The sequence below is a fragment of the Ictalurus furcatus genome, chromosome 5 (assembly GCF_023375685.1).
Source record: "Ictalurus furcatus strain D&B chromosome 5, Billie_1.0, whole genome shotgun sequence".
Lineage (NCBI taxonomy): Eukaryota > Metazoa > Chordata > Actinopteri > Siluriformes > Ictaluridae > Ictalurus > Ictalurus furcatus.
Window position 1 is genome coordinate 20,310,073 of NC_071259.1, and position 24,728 is coordinate 20,334,800.

The window sequence follows — 24,728 nt, forward strand, 5'->3', positions numbered from 1 at the left end:
GCAGCCAGAACTAGTGATTAGCACATTATATAATTTCAGAATGATAATTTTTTTCAGCTTTTGTCATTTTTTTGTAATGCGAACTGCTATTATATCCTAATTAGAATCATTTGGATACAATTAACTGGCTGTTGCCCGAAGCAGGAATCTTTAGCTCTCCAGCACAGCATAGTACATTGCATGTCGAAATCTCCATGAGGAGAGAATGAGTGCTCTTGTTCTCTCCTAATAGATGTGGATGATGATTAATATAATGCCAGCAGGGCTTAGAGCTGGCAAACACAAGGATTGTTCTCCTTGATTCTTAAGAGGCTTAATAAAATGATCACATAGTTCTGTAAATCCCTCTTCATTTGATGACCTTGTGGGGACAACCGTATTGAAGAGAGAGACAAATTTCTCCAGGCACAGCCAGACCTCATTAAATTCTTTTTAGAAGTGGCCTTGTTCAAACATTCATTCAATCTGTCAAGGAGAGGAGTGCACCCCAAATTCAGACATCAATATAGAGTGCTGGAATTAATTCCAGGACAACCCACAGGCTTGTTTGTTCATAGGAATAGCTATAACACATCCTCTGTAGTTTCACGGTCATAATAAAACCTGAGCAATGAAGCATCTCAGTTGCAAAGCAGTGCTTTCCCTGACTGCACCCATCACTCCTCTCCACCTTGATGTTTTCAGATATGTCAGCTGTGAGAGAATGAAAGTGTATCTTCCAAGAAGAGGAGATAAAAGGGCTGTGGTTTCCATTTCAGCGTGGGGAGACTCGCACCGCGGGGCACGACAGCTCTCTGATGCCTCCTGACAGCCCAGGACTTTCCACAACTTTCATGTCACATTGCAGGAGTTAAATAGCTTTAAGGGAGAGATGGGTGATAATGGAAAAGAGAAAGAGGGCCTCTAGGCTTTATCTTAACGAGTGTTGAGATCTAATTACCACAGGCTGTGGTGTAGACATCTGGCAAGGTGAGGTGCGTAACTCTGCAATCAAGAAAAGTCATTACATTATAAAACATTATAAATATTATTATATTTATCTTTGTGATGTTAAACTGCCCAGATGAATCACAACCAGAACCCCTGCTAGATGAAATATAAGTGCAAACACACACACACACACACACACACACACACACACACACAGAGGCCCTAAGCATGGATTTGAATTTGCATGGCCATTAGATTGACCTCGCCATTACAGACACAAACATGTCGTGCTTAATTCTGGTCCACGGGTTTCCAATGAACTCAAATGTGCCAGAATGTTGTTCCTGTCTATAGGACTTTAAATGAGACAGTTGAGTAAAAATGAGATCATGATACCAACAGCCTTCCAATGACCAATCTTACATGCATGAAAACACACATTCATGCACAAGCACGTACTGTGAAATCCCATACACACACATGGTGAATGTGTCCAAAAAAAAGCCCATGTATGCATAAACAGTGAGGTGGAGCAAGGGATGGGGAGATTAGGATAAATAGGCAGAAGATGAATAGCTGGATAATTAGCCTCATCTCCCAGGACCTGACAGAAATATGCAGCCTAGATGGATGAGACTCATAGAAAAGAACAGCCTTGTCCGACCCCCCAAACGCCCCACGACACACACACACACACACACACACACCCACACCCCTCTACTTCTCATATACACCCATCCCCCTCATCCTCTCTTCCCATTCCACCATTCAGACAGGAGGAGCAGAGTGAAAGAGCATCCCCTTTGGGTTCAGTATCAAAACCCTTTCTCTCATTTTCTCATAGCCTCTCTCTGTAAAAATCCCCTTTGCAAACTCAAGAAGATGATTCCTAGAGAGATTGAACTCTAAAATGCTGAGAAACTGCTTAAAAAAGGATGACAAATAATTTGAAGGGAAAAGGGGAATATGTAAGCAGTTCAGGTCTGCTGCCCTGACACACTTGGTAATTATGAAGTATGGGATTATACTTACATTTTAAAGGACAAAGCAATGCCATTAATCCATGGCACTCTGGAGGAATTTTACTTAAATGTGATTTAAAAAGGTACCTTAAACAGTATTAAAGCCAATAAAACAGACTTTATAATTAATCAAATTTTAACATGCTACAAGCAGAGATGATGTGTGTAAAATCAAAATATAATGGAAAATTGAGCATATGTCCTACACCATAATATATTTGACCTGTACTGTCACTTTCCCTGTAATAGCATCTTTACATGTAATCAGTCCTCTATAGACGTTGACAGCTCATCATAGCTTATAATGTCAATAGCACCTCTGGTGTAGTTATTTATAAACAGAAAACGACTTCTGACATTTGAAACTTCAGTCCATGTATTGTGTGTTAATGTACAAACAGTTAAATTTTATTTCTATAGTACTTTTAACAATAGGCATTGCCTCAAAGCAACATTAAGAAATCTGGATATAGATTTAGATCCCTAATGAGCAAGCCAGAGACAACAATGGTGAGGAAAAAGCCCCTGAGACAACATGAGGAAGAAACCTTTAGAGGAACCAGACTCAAAAGGGAACCCATCGTCTGCTGGGTCACACTGGATGGTGGGCTTAGACACATTGCACACAAGATTTCAGTTTATCTAAAGATTCTATAAGGGGCATATTTGAATCATGACTATCACAGCATTTGTGTGTATTCTCAAAGTCAGCGAAACCAGAAACAGGCTTAATAAAATCCCATAAGCCCTCACCTGGAGGATTGTTCTGGGAAATGAGAAGTTACAGGTGGGTCTTGTTGACTCTGTGTCATTGCCTTTTCCTGCTTCTCATTTGATATGGGAAGTTGCTCTTTTCTGTAACAGGAAGCGGATTCTGTAGCCATGAGCTAGAGGTGAAGGCTTCATGGAATCTATCCAAATGTTAAAACATTAAACATTGACTATTGTTTTGCTACATAAATTACACAAATTAAACCCAGCAAATTCATGTATGTTGAGTATTTTAAGGTCCCTCTCACTTTCTGTTTCCATCTGTCTCATTCACACATTGGAGGGTTTTGCCGAAAGCCTTCTCTTTGGGTACAGGGATAAAGAAAAGTCTGATTTATGCGTGGATTTTAAATTGTGCCTGAAAATGTCTCAAGGATACACTAGTAACTTTAACTGCTCTCTCCTTTACAATAATATTATGTATAATAATACAACATGCTTGAAGATGTCAGTTTTATCAATGTTCTTGTTCTTTGGCATCTAATATATTAGAATTAGAGGTCCATAAGGTCCAATCAACTACAAGACCTTCTACTATCTTTTTTATTATTTTATATAGATAAAAAGTATAATACAACAATATTCAGTTCAATATTATATGAATGTTGCTGGTTGCATGTGCTGGATTCAAGTGCTGTTTATAAAGCATAAAGCTTCAAGGACCAGGACATTTATATTTGGGACTGTCCCCCCTCCCCCCTTCTGTTACATTGAATATCTTTCCTGCAAATTTGATACAAACAGAAATAATATAACCTTAGCTGCTTGCACAACATAGTTTGCCCAAAAATAATGATGACTCATACACTAATTTATGTAGTAGATCCATCTACTTGCCCTGACAAATTTCAGAAAGATCTTCTCATAGATTGTGGTTGCATGTTGTTCACCAAGCAAAGCAATGATGCAAAGCATCACTGGAAGACTTGTCAAGAGTCAAATGTAGAGTTGAAAACAAAAGCCTAATAATCACAGGGTGTAACTCTGGGACGAAATTTAGGATGGAAATAGTTGTGTAATATTTTATAACATAGATTTAATGCACCTACACTCAGAGTAAATGAACAAAACAGTCTGATCAAACTTTATTACAGATCAACAACACCAAAATCTCATATATATATGCTGCATCATGTCCTGTTGAGGTAGGTGGGGTGTTTCCACCCACAGATATGTACCGGTGTGTCATATCACAATGTGCGTTACAAGGATATCCGACAGGCACTGTTCCCAGGGTGGGTAACCAGGCTATATCCTGACACACACACATGACTGAAACACACACATACACCAGTTTTCCTGTTCTTTAACAGCACGTTTGAAAATAAATAAATAAATAAATAAATAAATAAATAAATAAAAACCACTGACATTGAGGGAAAGTTCTGTGTGAACTGTTATTATAAGACTGTATTTCTCAGTGACATTCACACTTTATTTGGTATTTTGAAATAGATGAGGTGGGCAGATGTGTAATCAAATAAGACACACACAAAAATGACAGCACAGCCACCATACAAGGCACTAGCCTGCCATTGGGAGCAACTTGAGGTTCAATGTCTTGCCCAAGGACATACTGACATGTAGGCTAGGAATTGAACTGCCAACCCTACGATTAGTGGACAACCTGCTCTACCCCCTGAGCCACAGCCACCTTAATGTCATCATGCCATTCGCAGGAATGATAGCTAACCACATTTTATGTATTTGTTAAATCTATGTTTAAAAAAAACAAAAAACCTCTGTTAACGCAGCCATTGTCAGCAAAGAAACCTTATAAAATGACATTTTTGCCTTAGATTTTCTGAATGATTAAATGCAGATTTTCCTAGATTCAGTGTTGGAAAATCATTTTTAAAACTATTTAAATTTTTAAGAGATACAAGGGCTAAATGTCACCCCAATCATGAACTCATCCAAGAAACGGTAAAGTTTGTGACAGAGTGTGTAGAAAAAAGTGTGGATGGAAATATGGAAATATGTAAAGAGTAAAATGGACATTAGTTAAGGGGATAAATCAAAAGATAATTCAAAACATGTCTAAGCAGTGGAAAAATACAGTCCATAAAAATCCAGTGATTGACTAAGACTGACTATATAACCATTTTATGGTCTGAGACACCACAGAATTCATCCTCACTGAGATGGGCTGATGTCCAGAACCTGATAATAATATCATACACTTCTAAGTAGTGTTATGTCCAAAGAGGCCTCTCGATAGACCACCATAGACACATCACCATCATCTTCTCTGACAGTAGTTTCTTTCACCCAGCAACAAATAAAGCACAAAACACTGTCTCTTTTGAAGGTACACTAGGTCAGCTACATGACTGTCATAGCAGGTAGAGGACCCCCACAGTGTGCGTCAATGAAACGCGGAGCATCTATAGCTATTCTAAGACTGAATGGAGAGTCTAAAGTGAACAGGCTTGTGATTGATTGACGCCTCTCAGGCGGAGCTGGGGAACACAGTGACCTCCACACAAAGACCTGAGTAGAGACACCCGGTTTGTTTTGGGAACAGACAAGCTCTGCACACACACACAGGAGGGGAATGTGAGTGTGCCCTGATGTGAATGCTGTTTTTAATCCCTCTCCTGGTCACCCCGCTTCACTTGTTGTGCGCCACCAGGGCGGACTACACGGAATCCCAAGAATTCTCATAACACTTTTTCTCACATTCACTCACTGAGGCACAGAACATAATAATGGCTCATTCACTCCTGTTGAGTAGTTTAAGGTCCTTCTCACTCTCTGTTACCATCGCTCTCATTCACACATTGGAGTGTTTTGCCAATAGCCAACTCTATGGGTACGTGATTGATGCATGTATTTTAAATGGTGCTTGAGAATGTCTCAATAAATACAATGTTATCTTTAACCCCTGTCTCCTTTACAATAATATTATAATAACACACCATGCTTGAAGTTATCAACTGAATCATGTTATTCTTTTACTAGAATAACATAGTGGCTAGACCATGAACTAAAAGAATTATGAACGTCCTTAAAAAGTGTAATAAGACAATATTCTGTTAAACGTTAAATGATTTTTATACGCATGCGGTTTATGTAATTTCAAGGAACAAGAGATTGTTATTCCTTTACTCAAAAATGTGTATGCTTTTGCATCTCCAGTGACAAGTTTCTCAGAGTGAAGAAAAATTCTGCTTTTTAAAGTGTTTCATCACAAACTTTAGAAGTATTCAGAGCTGAAAATGTTGCCAGAACTCAACAATTCTCTAAAGGCACAACGTGAAGAAACATTTTTTCTTTGAAACCAGTGACACCAAAGACTTCTCTGAAAATTACAAGCTTGAGAGCTGATAACTGGAACAAAGGAAGGTTTACAGATACATATACAGTAAGAATGTAACTGAATACAAATGCATTATTCATAATGAACAGATAATGTATTCTAAGTGGATACAAATACAGCAATGAGTAAGAGGTGCCCTATTCCTTTTTTTCCCCCTGAAGTTAAAGTACTGTCAGAGCCAGAATTCACAAACCATGCTGAGAGTTCTGGCATTTCTTCTTCTGTTTTTTAACTCCATTGTTTCCAGTATTAGTTTGTTTTTTTTTTAACCAGGTTTAGGCCATGCCCACTTCTGGCTTAAATCTGAATACAGATACAGATACAGATATTGGAAACAGATACAGATAGGATCATTGTGTTACACCCCTAATATACAGTGTAACCTGTAAGTAATTGGACAGTTTGTAGTACAGCCCATTTGAAATAAAGTATAATTTAGATGTGCCACAACCAAAATACAACAAATATCATGGTAAAATATTTTTTGAAATAAACAACTACCATCCATCCATCCATCCATCCATTTACTGTACGGCTTATCCTACACAGGGTCACAGGGAGCCAGGAGCCTAAACCCGGAAGACTCGGGGCACACTTGGAGGACACCCTGGACGGGGTGCCAACCCTTCACAGGGCACAATTGCACACACACTCACACACCCATTCATACACTGTGGACATTTTTTAGACATATGATTACTATACAGGAATAAATATAGCACCATGTACTGTTGTAAAACACTGGAATGCCTCAAGGACTGGAAAGACAAGTTACGGTTTGCTTAAAGGCACAAAGAAAAGCCTTTAGAGACAAAGCGTTTTGGACAGGTGAAATGACAATTAATCTGGACCAGAGTGGAATGAGGAAAGTCGAAAGGAACTTTAGATCTGTTAATGAACCGAATCATAGATTACCACTTCACTTTATTGATTAAGTAAAAGCGCACAGCATGAGGTGCAAAAACATAGCTGTTAAGTCATTCTTTCCACTTCAAGTCTCAAGTCTCAAGTGTCTGAGCTGAAGTCTGAATCAAGTCTCAAGTTGTATACTTTACTCATGTGTTTTAGTTAATACTCATACTGTTAGCTGTAGGCCTTTTATTGCATATAAGTGAAACACTGCTATATTATTTCTAGGTGCTAATTGTGCAAGTTACAGCCTATTTAAATATCAGAAGTCATTTGTGTTTTTATGTGATAAAATAACACTTACAATATTTGCATGCATTGAAAGCATTTTAAAAAACTGTATAGATATTGCTATTACTAGATGGTATGGGACTAGATGGAGAACAAACCATTCAAACTAGTCAACATATCTGGGTGTGTATTAATATGTCTTAGAAAACCTGAAGGTACTGTGTTGATGTCCTTATTTTGATGCTGAATTTATTACACATACGGTGCCATTACATGTGATGCCCTAAAAGCACAATTTCCAGATGTCTATTTTTCCTGGTACTGCACTTTTTATTAGTTTACCATGTTGTTTTGGCAGTCCTAATTTATTCATATTTTATTCATGTTTTTATCAAGGCCAAAATTTCATGAGTCTTGAATCTGAGTCAAGTTGTGAGTCAGACCACATGCAACTCGTAAAGTACAAGTAAAGTTTTTTTGACTGGCACAATCATCTATATCCAGCTGAGCATGCATTTCACTTACTAAGGACAAAACAGAAGGCAAAAAGCCCTTTAAACAAGAAGAAAAATGTTGCATTGGCATAGTGCATCACTATGGAAAATATGGTGATGTGTACAGGTCACAGACTTGAGGGAGCTATTATTGGCAAGGAATTACAATTGGATACTAATGTACTGACAAGTACTGACATTTTATTTGAAATTGTGTTACCACCTATCAATTAATTTATCTTCAGCAACACAGTCCACTGCAAGGCACCATTCACATACTCATTGACAACTAAGGGAATTTTAACATTACCAATCCACATACTGGCATTTTTTTGGGGGTGGGAAAACCATAGAACCCGAGGAAACATGCAGACACAGGGAGAATATGCAAAACTCCACAGAGAAAATAAGCTAACACAATCTCAGTATCAAGCTGGGGACCTTAGCGGCATCATTACTCGCTGAGGCACCTTGCTGCCACAATCACTTTTAACCCCACTTAAGTAAGGGGTTATGTATAATAAGAGTTCCTATTCTCACAGCACCCCCACTGTGATGTCCTAAACCACTGGGGCCCTAGTCTAGCCCTGGAGGCTGGAGTCCAGAACTGCTCTCTCAAACTTCATAATGCAGCCAGCCGACCTGCGGGATGAAATTTCATTAAAGCAATGCTGCTTCTCAGCTCTTTGCATTTGGGGAAACTAGAATCATGGGGCAAACTATGTAGACTATGTAAAGTGGACCTCTGTCTTATAGTAGTTCTATTTAGTTATTATTTTGTCTGTCTGGTTCAATCTGTATTAACTAATGCAGTAAGTCAAGACAACTAGATTTGTGGTCTAATTTTTATTAGTTATGATGAATTTCAAAACAGTTAAACAACTTCAACATTGTATAATAAGCAGTCCATATGCTGTACGGTGAGTTTTTTTGTGATTGTTGTGGGCTAAACGCTTGGGTTTTTTTTTTTTTTTTTTTTTTTTTGGAAATCTACTTGAATTGGCAAAATTGCAATTGTCTTTCACAGTAATGTTTGTTGGTAAATAAGACCTTTCATGCTTTCATGTTCAACGTACGTGAATCAAAGAGGAATTTGGCTGAATGTACTTTGTGATGAAGTCACATGACACCTCTTGGACCAAAACTGCAGAACGTCTGCAGTAATTTTGAAAATTGTAAGCTCCTCTGAATATTGAGTTAATTTGCATTAATTTCTGCGATTGCAAAATTACAAAATCCTGGAGGGACTGAATAATCCAGCCACCTTGATTTATTCACACAGGTATAAGCAGTGCCATCATAGCTACCCAAAGTTTTACACACACACACACGCACACACACACGCACACACACACACACACGCACACACACACAAACACACACTGCGAGCTAACTAGAATTGTGGGACCTGGGTAGCAAATCAGTACCACAGAGAATGTTAGACTGGATACCCAGGTACAGTATATGTGAATATGGTTCACACATGGTTCTCTGGTTTTCTGTCACTAACTCGGTGGACCTGGCTACACTATCCATCAATCCATCAATCCTCTACCGCTTACTCCTTTTCAGGGTCACGGGGAACCTGGAGCCTATCCCAGGGAGCATCGGGCACAAGGCGGGGTACACCCTGGACAGGGTGCCAGTCCATCACAGGGCACAATCACACACACACTCACACATCATTCATACATTACGGACACTAGACATGCCAATCAGCCTACCATGCATGTCTTTGGACTGGGGGAGGAAACCAGAGTACCCAGAGGAAACCCCCGCAGCACGGGGAGAACATGAAAACTCCCCACACACAGGGCCTGGCTACACTAAATTGGGGTAATTGTAAATTGGCTTCTACATTGAATGTGTGTGTGTGTGTGTGTGTGTGTGTGTGTGTGTGTGTGTGTGTGTGGTGCCCACCAATGGACTAGCATCCTGTCTAGGGTGTGTTCCTGTTCCTACCTCATGGCCAGTGTTCCTGGGAAAGGATCTGGATTCACAGTGACCTTGACCAGGATAAAGTGCTTACAGAAGATGAATGAATGAATGATTAACAAATTCAGCAGCCCCCCCTCGAAGTAAATTAGTATTGGCACCTCTGGATTTAATGAATGATTTTCCACTTAGAGAAAAAATGTGTGAGATCACTCATGACTTCAGATCGATCGCTCTCGCTCTCTCTCTCTCTCTCTCTCTCTCTCTCTCTCTGGCATGGATGTGGTTAACTGCTTAACACGGCTGGGTGGATTTTAACACTGAGGTAGCAGGACAGCCCAACACACACACACGAGCACCTGCTACCTCTTTTCCTCTACATATACAGACTTTTTTCACTTCGGACTTATCGGAAGGCTGTATGTGGATGAAGTGGTGACAGAGTTTGTTTTGTTGGGTTTTTTTTTGTGGCTCGGTGTAGGCTAATACGCGGGGCTGTGGTCTGATGAGACGTTTATTTATTTATTTATTTATTTTGAAGGCAGGAAAACTTTGGTAACTCGTATACTAAAGAAACACTGACCAGCCTCCGTCAAATGGACAGAAACACGCCGTGTTTGGTAGTTTCTGAGTGGTCTGTGTGTGGTGGGATTTATGGATAGCTTCGTCCGACGCCGCGGAATGTAACGGCCAACACAAGCGCCTCAGCCGCCGGAGTTACCTGTAGTGAAGTGAGTAGCTTCCTATTGATGTTCAATAGCAGGACACATTTCTAATGAGCGAAATGATGTTATTCTGTTGCTGCAGATATGTTTAACCCTTAGTTTTAGTTGAAGAGAAAATTAAAGCTGAATGTATCGATAATGTTTGTTCGATTTGCATTTTAACCTTATTGAGACGCAGCTCATATTGACTGCTTTATTGAATTTTCAACTACTTTTATGATTTACTGTTCTCAAAGCTTATTGTCGTCGGTGTATAAATGTGCAGAGTGAAAGCCTTTGTTTGTTTTGTTTTTTTTGAGCATGTCATGAAGTCTCCACCTCAGCTTTTGTCTTTTACTTAAGGCTTTTTTTTTTTTTTTTCCAATCCAAATCCATTCAGACTACTGAGACCTAAGCAATGTAATTTTGAAATGCACACAGTGTGAACAGGTTTAGCAGCTCAGCTAAAGTTCTTAAGCACTGTGTTGTTTTATCTTTGTTTTGTGATTATAATGATATGACCTCCAAATTTAAATAAAAACAATATACTAATAATAGTTATATTATTAACATGCTGTTTTTTAACACGAGATGGGATGAAGTATAGCAATTTGCATATTAATGATATGCCAGAATATTTAGTAGGCTATTATATATTTTTTCTTACGTCCCAAAAAACTATGTTTATTTCCTGTGTATATAACTACACACTCAGAAAAAAGGGTACTAAAGTGCACTAAAAGGTATTGTTCCTTATCAAGCAAGCATGCTCCTTTTGTACCTTTAAGTATATAGCCTTTTACCTAGAACGGTGTATATATAGTGCCCACCATTAATATTGGCACCCTTGGTAAATATGAGTAAAGAAGGCTGTGAAAATTGTTTTTATTGTTTAACCTTTTGATCTTTTGTTTTTAAAAATTCACAAAAATACTATGCTCTCATGGATGTCAAACACAGGTTTATCAAAAATATCTTTGTTAAAGGTATTATTTAACAAACAATTACTGGCACCCTTTTAGTCAATACTTTGTGCTACTCTTTGCCAAGATAACAGCTCTAAGTCTTCTCCTGTAATGCCTGATGAGGTTGGAGAATACATGGCAAAGGATCTGAGATCATTCCTCCATACAGAATCTCTCCAGATCCTTAAAATTTCCAGGTCCATGGTGGGGGACTCTACACTTCAGTTCACCCCACAGGTTTTCTATGGGGTTCAAGGTGACTGGGATGGCCTTGATTTTGTGGTCAGTAAACCATTTTTGTGTTGATTTTGATGTATGGTTTGGATCATTGTCCTGTTGGAAGATCCAACAGTCTATGAGTCTATGATGCCATGTCCTAACAAAACGTACAGGTCCTCTGGCAGAAAAACAGCCCCAAAACATTATTTAACTGTGGGCATGAGGTATTTTCCATATGGATACCTCTCTGTGTTGTATGAGAATATAGGCTTTTTACTTGAAACCCTTCCAAACAATTTGTGGTGATGTAGGTGACTTCGGATTGTAGTTTTGGAGACTTTCTGACCCCAAGATGGAACTAACTTCTGCAATTCTCTAGCTGTGTTCTTTGGAGATTTTTTTGAACCATCCTCTTCACAGTGCGTTGAGACAATATAGACACACGTCCAATTCCAGGTTGATTCATAACATTTCCAGTTAACTGGAACTCCTTAATTATTGCCCTGATGCTGGAAATGGACATTTTCAATGCTTTTGCTATTTTCTTATAGCCACTTCCCATTTTGTGAAGCTCAACAACCTTTTACCGCACATCACAGCTATTTTCCTTGGTCTTAGCCATTGTTATGAATGACTAAGGGAATTTGGCCTATGTGTTACCTCATATTTATACCCCTGTGAAACAGGAAGTCATGGTTGAGCAATTTTCTGTTCATAGTCACCCAGATGTACAAAAAAATTGTAAAATATAAATGGGAATATACTTCCAATATATTTTTCTTATATGAGTTCATAGGGATGCCAATAATTGTTGTACACCTATATTTAACAAAGATAATTTTTGATAAACCTGTGTTTTGTTTGCAATTGTTTGGTATTTAATTGTTTGCAAATTTTTGTGATTTAATTTGAACGAAATATTAAAAGGTTAAACAATATAGACAATTTTTCACAGCCTTCACCAAGGGTGCCAATATTAGTGGAGGGCACTATATGTGCTGTGTTGCCTCAGTTTCAGCTACTGATATCAATACCCTTTTTTTTGGATGTGTGGTAAAAACCCTTTTTGGATGTGTTGTAAAGCCCTTGACAATAGCACTATCTATCTACTTTATAATGTTGAATGTCGGATAAGAAGATCTAACTGTACACATAAACAGTTAAACTATGGAGCAAGTGAATAATGTCCTGTTGCATTACATATGAAAGTGGATTTTTTTTTATTGTTTGGTTTAGAATCACATGTAGTGTCATATGTTTTTGTTTGTTTGTTTGTTTGTTTGGTTGGTTGTTTCATTTTAGCTTCTCCCTAACTGTCACAGGCCCTGAATCTATTATATTTTTTTAGGTCATTGTAGAGTTTGCACCACCACATTGACCATATTGACATTAATCATAAAACCACCCATGGGAGCATAAATTTAGTGGAATCCAGAGAGCCAGGCGGGATGCTGCCTTGTCAATTATTAATATGGCTAAACTCAAGGTTGAAGAAAAAAGTGAGTAAAAAATCAATACAGAGGCATCTTGTTCTCAGGACTTTTGCTCTCTGGGCAAGCTCACCAGTGCATGTTGTGAGATCACTAACAAGCTTTGTGAAATATTTATTCTGTCAGCCTAAGCTAGCTGTATTTCATTGATTTTGGGATGATGTTACCTTAGTTTTCTAAAGCAAATTTCCCCCATTTCTGTTGGCGTGCTATTATGTTCTGTGCATTATTTTTAAACATTAACCATAGATGTAATTGGGACAATATTTGATTTTAAAGAAGCAGATTACTGTAGCTAGAGTATATTTTGATCCCAATTAAATATATTGTCTTTCTGTGTGTAGCTTTATTCAGTGTGTAGATAGTTTATCTTTTGCTTGGTTTTTCTGTGAATTTTGTTTTTGAATGAGATCAGAATTGGAGATCCATTATTTTTGGAAGCACAATACACTGACCTGAGATCATTATACAGTATGCATATGAATTATTGTAGGAATTAAACTGAACAGTTACTTGCTAGCTTTAACAATTTTAATAGACATTCCTTGAGTTATTTTTCAATAAAAAAATTAAAAGACACAACCAACAATCTTTATAGGTGAAAACCTGCACAAATGTTTAACCTCAAGCAGTTTGCTCTAGTCTGCATGTTCACTCAGATTTTATGACAGCAGCCTTTCTGATATTAAATTTATAGGCTGTCCTTATTAAAAATGGCTCATCCTAACATTTTTAGACCAATTGTGTAAACCACCAGCTTTTTAAAAACTTGTATTTATTTATTTATTTTAATTTCACCTTCATCACCATCCTTTCTCATAGTCATGACAGTTGCAGTACATGCAGCTGAACATGAAAAATTTCAACAAATATTCCAATCTGTTCTTTTTTTAATAGGACCATTAGACTTTGAGCTAAGTAAATACAATTTCTACTCCCTTCAGCTGAAATCAGATGGATTTTCTTTCGACGATACTTATTTAGCTGCTCTCCGGGGTTTTATTCATCACTTCAACCACACTCTCAGCCTCCCATTTGTCATCAATGGCTCTGCTTTCAGGCAGTTGCCAGGATTCTCCTTGTCCCAACACATATGCAAACACATGCACATGCATAAATATATACAGAGTTAGTCATACACAGCCTTGTTGCTCTCCGCAAATACAACAAGCTACTGGAGACGGTTGTCATGAGAGCTTCTGGGGGTCAGCCGTGAGCCAGATGGGACTTGGGGGGGGGGGGGGGGGTCGAGAGGAGTGGAAAGCAAGGGTACAAGTGATAATTTAGTGAGACCTCAGTGGAGGTGGCAAGGTGCTACTTTTTTAATAAGTATGGTCTCACATCAAATCCTGCCTCATCTATCGCCTTTTAAGAAAATGAATTCTCTTCTGCGTGTGTTGTCACATTGTCACTTTTTCACCTCGAATTGGGCTGATTATTCACCGACACCCTTTTTTTGGTTTGTCTTCAAAGTTCAGTCGGCCTGTGTAGCTTTTCATGTCAACTGCTTAATGTTGACAATTAATATCAAACTGATTGAAAAATATTGAACCTTTATGTATTTTCACACATTTACATGTAGGAGTGGATTAAAGAGTAGCTTTGAGAGAGTCCTTAAGAAAATGAGGTCCATATAGGTGGCAGAGTGAGAGGTTAAAGGCAATGTCATATCCCTCCTAGCATTTTCTTGGTAGAAAATTGCTCATTTGTTACTAATGTCAATTTCCATGGAAAATGCTACCATAGTTGGTTGCATTATATTCTTAATAATTAACAGACTATTTTTTTTTAATGCTGAAATCTTTAGAACGCTTTAGTGGTTGTATGTATCATTGTACACTTGAAAAGCAGAAGCACCTGACAAGACTTCAACGTTCACCTCGATCTCCCTTACCCTCCCCTCCTAATTCTGGTGCCACTTTTACGGGGAATGGCACAACACAGGGGCGTCAATGACAGTGAGCAAGGGTGGTTTATCCCTGCAGCTGTCAGCCCAGGGGGGTATTAAGCCTCCATTCTGAGGATTCTTGAGCCTTTGCCAACCAAAGACCTACTGTAATCCATTTCAAAGCACATGGACAGCCAGTGAGTCTATTCTCTTTACTGAAAGGGCTGAAAGGGCAAAGAAAAATTAAGCCATGAAGTCATATTAAAGAGACTAATACAAGCGCTCTATTAGACCATGTTGAGTTCAGGGAAGAGTTGCACTAGTTAGTGACAATATTCTGATGAGTTAGCAGATCGATTATCCCACATAATTAGCCATGTATCATAAAGTTTTCAGGTTTCTTAAAGTGGAGCTGAGTAAAATTTTCCTGCAGTCTGTAGTACATGGGCTGCTTAGCAACAAACAAATGTCCGGCCGTGGCTCACTACATAACTCATAACTCACTACACTTAATCCTGGAAAATACCAAAGCAAACATGATAAAAATTGGTCTCCCTCATAAAGCAACCTGATGTTGGAAAACAGCTGTGAACTATGAATAGGTGAGCCTGTTACAAGGGCTGGATAATGACTAAGGAATCCAGTGTTTATCATGTAAATGAAAAGAGTGAGGCCCATCAAAAGAGGTGTTGGAATGTGATGCGCACAGATCCCTCCCCTGAGTAAAGTCCTCCAAATGCTCTCTATCTTGATTTGGAGTATTACAACATAAGAGGTTTGAGAGATCAAGCTCTTATGAGAGAGGGATGGGGATTATAAACAGAGACTGGCAGAGGTCGTGTGTATGTGTGCTTAGGGGGTGTATTATGAAGTACATAAGTGCTACATGATGCAAGAGCCCCAGTTTTACTGTGCTGCCAGGCATGTCGTGTTCTTATCCCCTTTGGAAGCAGAGGCACCTGCATTTATAATTCCTGAAACAACTGTTCACTCGAGATCTTCTTTTGAACAGGTCTCATGTTGCAGCAGGAAGACATGGCCCAGTTATTTTGGACTGGGAAAAATGAGTAGATTCAAGCTTTCCGTTGACAATGAACGTAAACTTGTTAAATACTTTCATACCACTGTTGAGCTTCATGCCATTCGCTTTGGTTTTGCCTGTGTTTTGATGGCATTATTGCAGGTTGCTTAGTGTCATATCAGCAGCAGTACTGTTGAGGTGAAAATGATATGATATGATATGAGAGTAGTGGTCACATGAACATGTGCTACACAAGACCTCTGTCATTTAGCAGCCTTTGAAGAGAGCTGGCAAATCCAGTATTTAAGGTGGAGAAGCTTAGCAAGGAACTGCAAATTTCAGCACATTGCCTTGCATTAATATAGTACCACAGAGTCCAGTGCAGTGGCCAAACACAGTCTTGGAAAGGGTCCATGATTCCCTCATCCATGGCATGGACTCAACTATGTGAATGTAGGAAGTATGCATATATGTTAAAAATATAACTGTTCCAAGCGGCTATGAATAATGCTATTCCCAATAAAGGCCTTAAATTTAAACCTTTTCTTTTTTTAAATCATTTATTATCAGAGAAATTATGTTAGGCAAGCCCTTTAAGTGTTCTTGTCCTCTTGACAGGCATAGCACAAGTCTGTCATTCTGTTTAGTCACTGTTCTTACCTGATGCTGTGTGCACTTGAAAACTGTGTGCATTTGAACATCTGTCAGCATCGCACCTTAAGGCTTCCTGTCTATATTCTATATCATATTATGCTGTATATTATATATTTTTTTAATTATATATACATATATTTCTCACTGGGGTCAAGTCATCTAAAGAAAGCATGTGAAGAAAAGATAAATAACAGTAGATAGCAAAAAAAAAAAAAACCTTCAATCAAATCAATATTTGGTCTGACCATCCTTTAAAAAAAAACTTTTAAAAACTGCATTTAAAACTGTCAGTTCACTTCCACTGCACTGCGTAAGTGCTCCACATTTTGCAGTGTTCCAACCTGGAACTGAAATGGACTTAACTGGAATTTTATGTCATGAATCTACACAAAATATCCTATGGTACTGAATTGAGGGGGACACTCAATATAGTTTGTAAAATTATTTACGGATAAAAAACATTTAAAGTTATGATCACATAATGTTTCATGCCATTGCTGTGAAACTGGTTCTGGCCACATGATTAGTCACATAAGTAGTTGAATGGAAAATCTCAATTTTAATACACCTGCTCATGGAAGGCACAAACTTTGAGCATCCTATGGAGAACATTAAATCTATTATTAAAAATGGAAAGAATATGGCACACCCGAGACTGCCTAGAGGAGGCTGTCCACCAAATGTCACCAAAGATGGGATTAGTCAGAGAAGCAACCAAGAGGCCATGGGAGAAGTTGTTCACAGGGCAATCATAGCACTCCACAAATCTGGGCTTTATGGAAGAGTGAAAAGAAGAAAGCCATTATTGGAAAAAGAAAAATATGGAGTTTGCCAAAAAGCACATGGGAGACTTAGTGTGGAATAAGATTCTCTGGTCTGATGAGACCAAAACTAAACCATTTGGCCTTCGCACAAAGTGATACTATTGGTGGAAACCCCAAAAAATGCTCATCATTCTGAGAATAGATGAGCAGGGGTTAATACTTATGCAAAGTACTGTAGATACACAATTATCTAGTTTTGTAAGGAAATCTGCTGGTTGGTGAGTCCAAACAGAGAATTTACTTGTTGACTGTCTTGATTGCCTGAGTATTTGAGTATTGAAATTATGTCAATCATATTCAATGGCCTTCACGGTCATTAGATATCAACCCAGCTGAACACCTATGGGAGATTTTGGACCAGTGTTGTAGAAAGCACTTTCCACTGCCACAGTTAAACTCCAGACAGCAACCTTGTTGCCATCTTTATTGTTCTTCTTGGTCCTTGGGGTTTTACTCTAGCATTGTCCACTAGAGTTTGTTTTATGCTAAGGAATTCTAACTTTAACGTAGACATAATTAGTGTAAATCTTCAACATTGTTGTATTAAAGAAGAATTATTGAAAGTGATATTCTGTCGGTATTCTGTCACTGTACTGTACATAAAATATGCTGTAATGCTAAAATGTTCAAAAAGTTCTCCAAATGGCTTTTCTTTAAACCATTCTTTAAGTAGTACTTTTATTCAGCAAATTAAAGAAAGTGGAATTCTCTCGTCTTAAGCACATCAAATTTAGAAGGAAGGATTTATTAGAAGTATTTGGCTCTCACCATAATGTGAGAAAAGTTGATTTGTCATATTAGGATAAATCTTAGAATATATACCAACAAGAAGCATTAAACCTCAGATTTCTCCTTATATACCACTATTTCCAGGTCCATTGAGAGCAGGTGGCCTAGAAAAACACATTCTGTCACAACTAACAGCACGTACTGTCCACTTAACAGCAACCCTGAGGGAGCAAACAGCTTCAGGACTTGTTTGTTATAACTCTTTCCCCATGCTTCTATTTCTCTCGCCAGGAAAAAGGCTTTGGTCTTAAACTCCAGGATGTTTTATAGCTGTGAGTAACAAAGATGGTCAACTCTGGATAGCGAGACATGGAAATTTAACGAAGTCTTTAAAAGTACAGAACAAGTAAATACAGTTCAGAGACGCAGTTTAATGTGATAAATATTGTTTTCGATGAGTAATGTCAAATTTTTTGTCTTCTGTTTTGTTGGCATGCATGCATGTCTGGTCATTAACTGTTGATGTCCTTTGGCCTTTATGAAGAAGAACGGCAAGGCTGCTTTTGCAGAATAAACCATTGTAGAGTCTCTGTTTTTTCTTGTTGGTCATGTGTTACTTGTGGCTGCTTTTGCTGTTAATATTATGAGAACAGTGTTTATTAGTGAACAAGGCATTATTTCCAATAAAACCAGTATTTTCACTTCTAGCATAGAGGAATGAATGTTCTTTCTTACAAAAATTTTATTCTGTACTTTCTGGATCTTGTTTCAGAGACAAGTTTGAAAACAGAGGCAAGCTTTACCTATTTTGGTGACAAGTGTCTCTTTGCCCTTTCAGATTCATTATTGTATAACATATTTGAGCAAGAGACTTTTCTGGGTAAAGACCAAATTGTAAGTTAAAGTAACGTGCAATTACTGATTTTGTAAAGGTTGTGTGTGTAGCACAAGCAACTTGATAAACACCCACAAAAATGTGGAAGCTGATTTACTTACAGGATCTATGGACGATTTAGTCTTTCAAATGAGAAAAATAACGTTGAGTTTGTTTTGATTGGCAGCCTTAATGAATATGCACTTTGGACATTTCCTACTAAAAGTACAGAAGAAAACATGGTGTCTATGCAAACAGATACAATTAGCACCCTCAATGAGATTTACTAAGCCTGAAAGGCAATTGTATGCACAAATTAGTATGGACAGGTGAAGATTAGAAAAAGACCAGGCAATGTTTTTCCAATTTTCAACTGTACAGTTTCGGTGAGCATGTGCCCACTGTAGCCTCAGATTCCTGTTCTTGGCTGACAGAAGTGGCCCCCGATTTGGTCTTCTGACTCGAGGTTCGGAATGCTGTGCCTTCTGTGATGCTTTTCTGCTCACCACAGTTGTAAAAAAGTCATTAATTGAGTTATCTGACTTCCTATCAGCTTGACCCAGTCTGTCCATTCTCCTCTAACCTCTCTCACCAACAAGGAATTTCTGCTCACATAACTGACACTCACTGGATGTTTTTTGTTTTTCACACCATTCTGTGTAAACTCTATAGACTGTTGCTTGTGATAATCCCAGGATATCAGCCGTTTCTGAAATACTCAAATGAGCCTGTCTACCACCAACAGCCATGCCATGGTCAAAATCACTATGATCAAATTTTCCCTCATTCTGATGTTTGATATGAATATTAAGTGAAGCTCTTGACATTTATGCATTGCACCACTAGCACATGATTGGTTGACTGGAAAATTTCATGGATAAATGGTATACAGGTGTTCCTGTTAATTTGGCCAATGAGTATATATTTGCCTGTGTGATTTAATTTACCCCACTATTCTTCTTATCTCCCTGTGCTGTTTTGTTGTTTTACATGATAATTATTTGTAATGATTGTTTGCTGTCTGATTTTATTGTGGCACTTGTCTAAAAGTTGTGCTGTGTAAATGAAACATTGTTATGCGTAGTAGTAGTAGTGGTAGTAGTCACTTCAGGTATGAACAATAATCTTTCGCAGATGAAATAACATAGAGCAAACTATACTGCCACATATCTGTCTTCACTATTAGCTAACTCAACAGGATTGCTGCATATACAGGGAATACCACAAGACCACTGCTGACCACATATTCTATGGCTGGGGGATAGACACAGAACTACTGTGCAGACTTCCTGACCATATTATTAGACACACCTACCTTGTTTATACACCTTGAGCAAAGAGTATAGAGCCTCTAGGTCATCTTTTTCAATGCACAATTTGCATCATAGCCTATGATTACATGTGATGGAGAGTGTAGAGGGTAGCTGACAAACTGCAGAGCAACAGATGGGCTACAGTCGGTCATTTTATACATACAAACCAAAACAATATGGTAGGTTTAACTCATAAAATGGCCACTCGATGTAGATACACTGGGCCTCATTTATGAATCTTTTAGTTGTGTGTAAATGTTTTTGTACCGAAGAAAAAATTCATGCTGGATTTACAAAAGTTTCTGTAATGCTGAATTTACACAAATTCAGAAGATCTTGTAAGATACAAATGTTTGTTTTTTTTCCCCATGGTATTTCATGAATACCAAATTTCTTGTGTAAATGCTCCTGTGAATGATTTACAAACAAATTTGTTTGTATCCTGCTTGATAAATGGGGCCCAATGTACGCACCAGCAGCACACTGTGTACGGCACTATCTTCATTAATATTCACCACTCCCCAGGAATATCATGATAGGAAAATACCTAACAGTTGGCACTGGGAGAACACACTAGTTTCACTGTCCTGTTTACAGTGAACAAAATTGATTGTAAAAAAACCCCAAAACATTACAGCCTGTAAGTCTAGATTAGTTGCCCTTTAATAGCCAGGCCAGCTTACCTGATGATTTACCTGTGTAGGATTGTAGGCTTTTCAGGTTTAAGGTTTCCTTTATAGCGCAGAACTAGCTATGGCTGTCTTGGGGCCTTTTTCCTCACGTAATGCATGGGAAGATTTTCTAAGCTGCAGCTTTGAGTAATTTATCTGTATGCATTACTGAGACAGATGGCTCTCATCTTACCGATTTTTTGTGTGATAAGAGAGCACTATTAACATTAAACATACATTCTTTTGAAAAACGAGCTCATGAAAAATGCTGTCATTGCTGTTGTCCCCTTTCTCAGACTTCTATTCGGAAGAACCTTTAAACCATTCATTTGTCGGTGGATCTTTCGTCTGAGGACTCTGCATTCCTTATCACAAGACTGACTTGCATTAAAAGGACTACCTTCAACCTTTGTTCATTTTTTTATTTTTTTTTTGTCAGCCAGTAAGACTTCATTTCAAGCTGACCCTGAAATACAGCCATCACATCAACAAACACCCTCATGTTTTCTCACCACGCATGGGTGAATTAGCGGCACTTTGCAGGGGCAAAGCATCACATGAACAGATAAAGATCTGCTGTCTAAATGAATACTCAGGAATCATGTTTTATCATGTTTTTGATATGAGGTGAATAGATGGCCATTTCTTTTTACCCATCTGTTTCTCCATATTTTGGTGCTGATTTTTAAAATTACACAGTCTTTTATTCTGATCATAATATGTAACAAGATGAGCACAGAGCACATTTATTTATTTATTTATTTATTTATTCATTCCAATGACATTTTTAGATCTCGGTCTATTCTGAGAGGTCTGTCTGCTCTACCTACTGTACGCCTCTTTATTCTTAGTGTGTGTCCAGGTGTGGTCTCATTACACACAAACACACTCATACGACACACACAGATAATGACACATTCACTGCCACTTGTGGCTCATAATTAGTGAGTAGACATGTGCAGACTTTTAAAGATAGGTCTTCTGTAGGCCACACAGAACACACCTTGCTTTTTCACCGCAAGTAGCCGAGGATATAGTACAGACACATTTATGTTTAGCTCAAACTTCCAGTTCTGTAGTGACCACAGCCAGGGGAAATTTGTGGAGGAAACAGGAGGAGTACCTATAATAAAAGCACTACTACTGCTGGGAGAAGTCTATAGTGTTAAATATATAAGTCCCTGTAGCATCTGATGGATAAAAGGAAAACTGTTTGCTCTCAAGTTTCTCCTTCCAGCCAATCCATATCAGCAGCTTTATTTATTTATTTTCATAAAGGAATCTTAAAAGCTCTCCAAATGTCTTTTTTTGTTTTTGTTTCAGGCTTTATCGTGGCAGCTAACAGTGAAGGATGTAGTTCTGCAACTGCATCATGCATGAGCTCATGTCATAAATGTTTTAGAAATGATATAAGTGTATAAATATAAGTTTTTATATAGGTACTGAATTTCAGATTAACTGCTTATCATTAGTCATTGTTCAGTGTCAGAGGCCCTTTGATTTATTAATGCAGCAGAAATATGCTTCTGGCTTAGGCCTGTTCTAGCACTTTACATTCCACACTTCTTGTTGCTTTTTATAGATTATAATGGCCTACTTGCAAATTTTCTTAACCCGTTAAAATCTTAGCTTATTCAGTTATTCCACTTAAAGCATAGTATTCACTAACATCTGAATTATTCTGTACAATGAAACTAATATGAAAGGTATGTAGTTAAAGGTAGAATGTCAGTGTGGACCCACAAACAACTCCTAGGGTTACCTTCATTATTAGCATACATCTACACACAGATATGTGCTGCATTGTCTTCTCTCTCTCTCTTTCTCTCTTTCTCTCTCTCTCTCTCTCTCTCTGTCTCTCTCTCTCTCTCCCTTGCACCATGGCTGTAGAGACAGAAGCTACAGAGGCCCCCCATGTTTGTGGTTACCCGCTGTCTGAGAATGAGTTTAAGATTTAAAGCAAGGCAGTTTGACAGGGGTTTGCCTTGGCTGCTGAATCTAAGAGCCCTTTCAATTTGCAGCGCATCCTTCTATAATCTCTAATCGGAGCATGGTCTGATACCTTTTCCTACTAAATCAAGAGGTTTGTTTCTGCTTATGCTGTGGAGGGGTGGGTTCAAGAGCCACGACTAACAAAAGGTAGAAGACCTAAAAACCTCCAATAACATGGTTGTAATCATAATTTTAATAAACATCTTTTTTTTTTGTTGCTTTTGCCTCAATGAAGTCTCTTAAATTTTCAGCTATGAATGTTCGAAATCAAGGTGAAAAGTTTTTTGCGTAGGCAAAACTTAATGCCCCCTAAAGCACCCTGGAAAGATGTCGGGAAATATATAGTTAACACGCCCCTTTTAAGGCTTTGTTTCCTTTTTGTGTTACATTTACAACCTCCACGTATGGCATGAGGGAGAGGCAGTGCGTCGCATGCGCGCTGACCCATGCGTGGCCTGTAATTTGGTTCACTGCCTTTCAGAGGGTTTGTTCAACTTTCTAGTTAATCCCTAAAGACTGGAAGTTTTTTTTTTTCTCCAAAACTGCTCCTGCTTAATGGTGCTTGTTGATTTATGGAAACTTACTGGAATGAACTCGAAAAATAAACACACGACTGTTGTTTAGTGTGTTTGCCTGGAACTTTTCCTGAACTTCTCTCATGCCATCTTGCAGGTCTCGGAAGGTTAACTCTGCTGTCATTTCCATGGAGACGATCCGGGCCCTCCTCCCACTCCTCCTCCTCTTACTGAGTGTGTGTGCGCACAGTTGTCATGGCAACCTCCGCCCGACCCCCAGAGTGTATCTGTCTTACAAAGGTGAGCATGGTTTCTGTTTACTATTGCACACATAGCAGAAGAGAAATCGTTGTTTTCTCATAATACATCCGATTAACATTCGAACACCTCCCCTTTTCATCATATTCAATTTTTCAGTTATACTGAACCAGCTTTGCAATTTAATGAAGCAGCTGTAATGTATTGGCCAGCTCTACAGTAGATTGGGTACAAGCAAGAGTGCATGATTTGAGAATAATTGCTCTGTTTGTTTCTGCTCCTAATTGTCGAAGGCATTGTATGTCAGAAAAGACTTTTTTTTTTTCATTCAACATACTTGAATGAACCACATATATAGGATTTTCTGTTAAGAAAATGTTAAGGAAATGTTTTTAATGGTACGTCTGTGACAACCGTCGTCCGTTGCCGAATTTTGCAGCATGACAATTTTTCGCCTATATATTCACTACACGGTGCCTTCTCTCACACACACTCCCTGCCTATCACTTTCTGTCCTTCTCTGACAGAGTGTATCACCAGCATGCCTCATCGCCCAATTAATGCTGTAGAGAAGTGACTACCCATCATCCCCCCTGCATGTTGACGTGTCACTGTGGGGCACAAAGAGAGTCATGCAGAGAGAGGAGCGTTTGATGTTAAAAAGTCTCTCACAATGCCATTAGAATTTATAACTATAGGCTCTGCTTATACACAAAGAGGTGGAGAATAATGACACACTTTAGTTCCTGAAAAGGTGTTTGTTCTGTACGATTAAGTGACATTTGTCACGGCTAAATACAGACACATTTATGCAACGGCCTGTAGCCCTAAGCATCTAACACTGGCTTGGCAGCCAGTAGGTCAGATCCTGACATGAGTATGCTCTTAGTTCTTAGAAGCAATAACACACACATACACACCCACACACTCACCCATGCACTCAGCTCATTGTCTGTCTCTGGACTGCATGACTTTTTGATCAAATGTCTCTTTGACA

At 38.5% G+C, this 24,728-nt stretch overlaps 1 protein-coding gene across 2 annotated transcripts in view; it reads left to right on the forward strand.

The window, feature by feature from the left end:
* Positions 1-9,361: 9,361 nt before the first annotated feature.
* sema3gb (sema domain, immunoglobulin domain (Ig), short basic domain, secreted, (semaphorin) 3Gb) overlaps positions 9,362-24,728 on the forward strand; it is a 38,073-nt gene continuing 22,706 nt past the window's right edge. For both annotated transcript variants that reach the window (XM_053625104.1, XM_053625105.1), the window contains exons 1-2: positions 9,362-10,345; positions 23,631-23,773. In XM_053625104.1, the coding sequence (XP_053481079.1) occupies positions 23,662-23,773 (112 nt within the window). In that variant the 5' untranslated portion in view covers positions 9,362-10,345; positions 23,631-23,661. The remainder of the gene's footprint in view (positions 10,346-23,630; positions 23,774-24,728) is intronic.